Source organism: Myotis brandtii, unplaced genomic scaffold (genome assembly GCF_000412655.1).
Source record: "Myotis brandtii unplaced genomic scaffold, ASM41265v1 scaffold1720, whole genome shotgun sequence".
In the NCBI taxonomy this organism is placed as follows: domain Eukaryota; kingdom Metazoa; phylum Chordata; class Mammalia; order Chiroptera; family Vespertilionidae; genus Myotis; species Myotis brandtii.
Genome location: NW_005356342.1, coordinates 32,006 through 36,765, shown reverse-complemented (window position 1 = coordinate 36,765; position 4,760 = coordinate 32,006). Strand labels below are relative to the sequence as shown.

The 4,760-nt window shown below is 57.0% G+C and overlaps 1 protein-coding gene across 1 annotated transcript in view; it reads left to right on the top strand.

Moving 5' to 3' along the window:
- Positions 1-3,055: 3,055 nt before the first annotated feature.
- Positions 3,056-4,760, top strand: part of CACNG7 (calcium channel, voltage-dependent, gamma subunit 7) — a 23,799-nt gene continuing 22,094 nt past the window's right edge. Inside the window, exons 1-2 of the mRNA XM_005863126.1 lie at positions 3,056-3,280; positions 4,591-4,677. Coding sequence (XP_005863188.1) covers positions 3,085-3,280; positions 4,591-4,677 — 283 coding nt within the window. The 5' untranslated portion in view covers positions 3,056-3,084. The remainder of the gene's footprint in view (positions 3,281-4,590; positions 4,678-4,760) is intronic.

The following is a 4,760-nucleotide window of genomic DNA, read 5'->3' as shown; positions in this document are numbered from 1 at the left end:
TGGGAGCCGGGGGTTGGGGCTCAAAGGGGCCTGGGTGGCTCTGGGGGCCGGCTTCCCGGCGGTCGGGACCTCCGAGTTCGGGAGGCGATGGGGGATGGAGGGACATTGGGCCTCGGGAACCGGAGGACGGGGTCCGAGGGTCCGGAGCGAGGCAACTCCACTCTTTACGTCCGAGTCGTAGGGACCGTGGGCCCCGGGCAGGGCGCAGCCCAGGTCCTTGAGGGGGGCGGCCGTGGCGGAGAGGGAGGGAGGGAGGGAGGGCCTGGCCCGCTAAGAGCAGGACGTGAGTCTGGGGAAGGGTTCCCGGAAAGCGGGTATGTCCCCCCCAGAGGCTGGAAGGCGATGGAGTCAGGACTCGGGCTTGGAGGAGGGGACCCCGGAGACCCGAACGCGCGCGTCCTGGAGAGGCTGGGGAGAGGGAGAGGCAGGAGGCTCCGGGCCTGGGGGGAGGGTCCCCAAGGATGAGGCTGGCGGCTGGCGGAGAATGTAGAGTGAGGAGGAACTGGAGCAATGGAGGGGGCTGCTTCCAGGCGGGGAGCGAGCCGGGGGACCCCGAGCCGGGTCCCAGCCCGGGTCGGAGGAGCTGATGGGAGGAGCTGAGGTCAGCCACCTGGGCGCAGGCGGCCGGGGAAACTGGGTTTCGGACCCTGGTTTCCTTGCCGAGCCGAGCTGAGCTGAGCTGAGCAGGCTAGACGAGGAGGAGCGAGGAGCTGGCGGTCGAGCCCGGAGCCATGGGACAGGGGGGATGGGAGGAAAGCTGGTCTGAGCTCCGCCAGACCGGATCCCCGAGTCCGCCAGGAGGCGGGGGTGGGGTCGGGGCAGCGGATGCTGAGATGAGGGTGGTGGTGGAAGTTGTCTAGGACCCCTCACTGGGGTGGGGCAGAGTTTCAAGCTCCCGGCATTCCGATGTTAAAAAGTGGGGGGTCTCCGATCTTGGTTGCATGGCCGGGACGTGTTGAGGGGCTCTTAACCTTCATAGTTCAAAAGAGGATGGGGACTCTGGTACTCAGAGACCTAAAAGTCTCTGGCTGAGCTAGGATGGGGGTCCCAGGGTAAGCCCCCCAAATCATGGGGTTGCCTAGTTTAGGGAAAAGTCCGTGGTGGGGGCTGAGGGTGGTGAATTAGGGATGAGGTGCATGCTCCTTGGAATCTTCAGATTCCTGATTGGAATTTGGGGGGCCCCAGCTATGAACTGGAGATCTCTTGTTTTGAGGACCCAGTGTTATATGGATCAGAGTCCCAGGTTGGATGTTGAAGAGGGTCTGTCATTGGAAGGCCTTGCATGGGAAGTGGAGCCCAGAATCTCTGTAGAGAATTCATGGGGAAGCGTTGCCCTTGGTTGAAGCAGAAATCCTGAACCCATTTTACAGACCCCAGCAGAGTGTGTGTGTGGGTGGGGGGGGGGTGGGGGGGGGGGCGAAGGGAGGAGTGGGATCCTGGATTTCCTGATTGGGTTGTTGAATTCAGAGCTCTGATCCTTGTGGAGGGTCACTTGTTGGATTGGTGTGCTCTGGTTGGGGTGCTGAGTTGTGTGTGTGTGTGTGGGGGGTGGGGGGGGATGGTTCCCTAGATCATGGTTTTGTCATTCTGGAATCTCCATCCAAAATTCTGGTTCCAAGTTTCTGGGTCCCAGGGTTTGGGGATCCAGCAGCCTGGGATGGTGTTCCAGGACCCCCGGTCCAGGGGCCTGCCTGGGTTTTGGGGTTGGGGGGAATTCAGGTTCTGGAATATCAGATTGGGGCACCAGATTGAGGTCAAGATACAGGACCAGAGTTAGAAGGTCATGGGTGAAGTTCTTGGTGTTAGAATTGGGTCAAGAGAAGAGTTTAAACTTAGGTGGAGGCCTCTAATCAAGGTCTTAGGTAGGTCTGAGGTCAAGGGCCTGAGGCCAGGGTATGGGGTGAGGGTCCTTGGTTGGTGACTCACTGGGGGGATTTCTGGTTTCTATTCAGAGACAGAATCCAAAAGAAAGGGGTCAGCAGATGGAGTCAAAATTGGGTGGCTTGAGTCAAGGTTTCTACACAGGTCAGGCTGCTCAACACCCAGTGCCCAAGTTTCAACACTCGGAGTCCCAGGTTCTGGCTCAGAGTTGAGGCCACAGGCCCTTGTTGGCGTGTGGTTTTCAAGGTGTGTGGCTCGCACCAGGGCACAGAGTCGAGGTGCGCGCCTGGCCCCAGGGCTGACGTGACTGATCACTGTAATAGCTTCTGAGTCACAGGACCAGGCTCTGTCTGGTCTCATGTCTGTGGCTAAGGTCTTGGGTGAGCGCATGAGGTTTGGGTCGGAAGGCTTGGTTCTGGGGTTGAGGATCTAGAAACTGCATTTCTATAGGGTGTCCCAAAATTCACGCAAGATTTGAATTTTGCGTGAGCATTAACAACAACAACAACGACAAAAAAATAAAAGCCTAATTTTACTTGGTTTATTGAATCAGATTCTAATATCTGTTGCCCTTTGATTTCAATCCCTTCAATTTGATAAGCATGACCAAGTACCAATGATGGCCCAGGAGCAGGGACAATGAAGACCAATGAAGACCACGGCTTTGCGTATGTGCCAGCAAAGCCGTGGGGGCCATTTACCCGATGTGCTATCCCATACATAACCCTAGACTGTATACTTTGCGAATCAATAAAAAAATTTACAATTTTTAATTATAAACCTTTGTTTTCTATCAGAATTACTTCTTGCGTGAATTTTGGGACACCCTTTAGTTGGCGTCATGATATTGGGCACCCACCCACGTCCGGACACGTGGTTGGATTATGGTTGGAAATCGTATCCTGGAGTTGGGGGGGTCTGGTGTGTGTGTGTGGGGGGTCTCTGATCAGGATCCAAGTGACAAGTGCCAGGCTCAGGAAGACCAGGCCTAGGGGTGAAGGTCAATATTGGGTGTCACTGGTTCAAATCCAGGGCGGACACAGAGGTCCAATGGGAGAGGGTTGGGGTTTGGTTGTGTCTGGCTGAGCCCGCCCTCCGTCCGGGGTGGCTGCCTGGGGGTGAGGAGTCTAGTGGGTCCCGCCAGACCTTCTCCAGGACAGCTTCCCTCCCCCAGGCCCCGCAGGGCGCCCCCCGCCGCTGACGATGAGTCACTGCAGCAGCCGTGCCCTGACCCTGCTGAGCAGCGTGTTCGGCGCGTGCGGCCTGCTGCTGGTGGGCATCGCGGTCAGCACCGACTACTGGCTCTACATGGAGGAGGGCACGGTGCTGCCGCAGAACCAGACCACGGAGGTCAAGATGGCCCTGCACGCCGGCCTCTGGCGCGTCTGCTTCTTCGCAGGTACACACCTCACCTGCCCTCCGCTCGCCTGTCCCTGCCTGGCCTGGTGGGATCCCAGACTTCTCTCTCTCTCTCTCTCTCTCTTTTTTAAAATATATTTTATTGATTTTTTACAGAGAGGAAGGGAGAGGGATAGAGAGTTAGAAACATCGATGAGAGAGAAACATCGACCAGCTGCCTCCTGCACACTCCCTACTGGGGATGTGCCTGCAACCAAGGTACATGCCCTTGACCGGAATCGAACCTGGGACCCTTGAGTCCACAGGCCGACGCTCTATCCACTGAGCCAAACCAGCTAGGGCTAAAAAGTATATTTTTATTGATCTGAGAGAAAGAGAGAGAGAGAAACATAAATGAGAGAGAACCATTGATCGGCTGTCTCCTGCACGCCCCCTACTGGGGATCGAGTCCACAACCCAGGCATGTGCCCTGACCGGGAATCGAACCGTGACCTCCTGGTTCATAGGTCGATGCTCAACCTCTGAGCCACACCAGCCAGGCCACCCCACAGTTCTTTTTAAATATATTTTATTGATTTTTTTACAGAGAGGAAGGGAGAGGGATAGAGAGTTAGAAATATCGATGAGAGAGAAACATCGATCAGCTGCCTCCTGCACACCTCCCACTGGGGATGTGCCCGCAACCAAGGTACATGCTCTTGGCCGGAATCAAACCTGGGACCCTTCAGTCTGCAGGCCAACGCTCTATCCACTGAGCCAAACCGGTCAGGGCCACCCCACAGTTCTTTATTCTTCGTTCCATCTCTGGGTTCCAGAAATACAGACACCCCTCCTGTTTCTGTCCTGGAGACTCGATTCCTCCCCGGAGACCCAATTCCGAGCCTTGTATGTCCTGCCTCCAGGAGCCCCAGTGCTCACACCATCTCCTGGTCCCTAACCCCCTGGGAACCGCAGTCTCCCCGCCTCCCTTAGAGGTGGTCATCTAGGTTCAGAACTTGTCCCCTGGACAGCTCCAGTGCTGAATGGACAGGATAAAAAAAACCACGGCTCCCAATGATTACAGAGATGATCTTGCCACCCGCTGCCTGATTCTCTCTAGGGATCCAGGAGTCGTGGCCCACAGCCCCTCCTCACTTGGGACCTAGGGTTCCAGCTTGTCTCTCTCCATGAGGCTGGGCACTAGGGCAGCCAAGAACAGGAGCCCCCAGACCTCCCGCCCGTCTCCTTCCCTAACCCTTGGGTTAAGCCGTCCCCAGCCCGAGGGTCTCTCCACTGTGCGTGGTGCCCCTGACTGTCTTTCCAGACCTTAGGAACCTCTCATCCAGCCCTGCCCTCCTATCCTCCCTCCAGGTCGGGAGAAGGGTCGCTGCGTGGCCTCGGAATATTTTCTTGAACCGGAGATCAACTTGGTGACGGAAAACACGGAGAATATTCTGAGTGAGGGGAAGCGGGGGCCTGGGGAACTAGGGGGGCAGAGTCACCGGGCAGTCCCGGGAGAAAGGGCAAGACTAGGGAAGGGG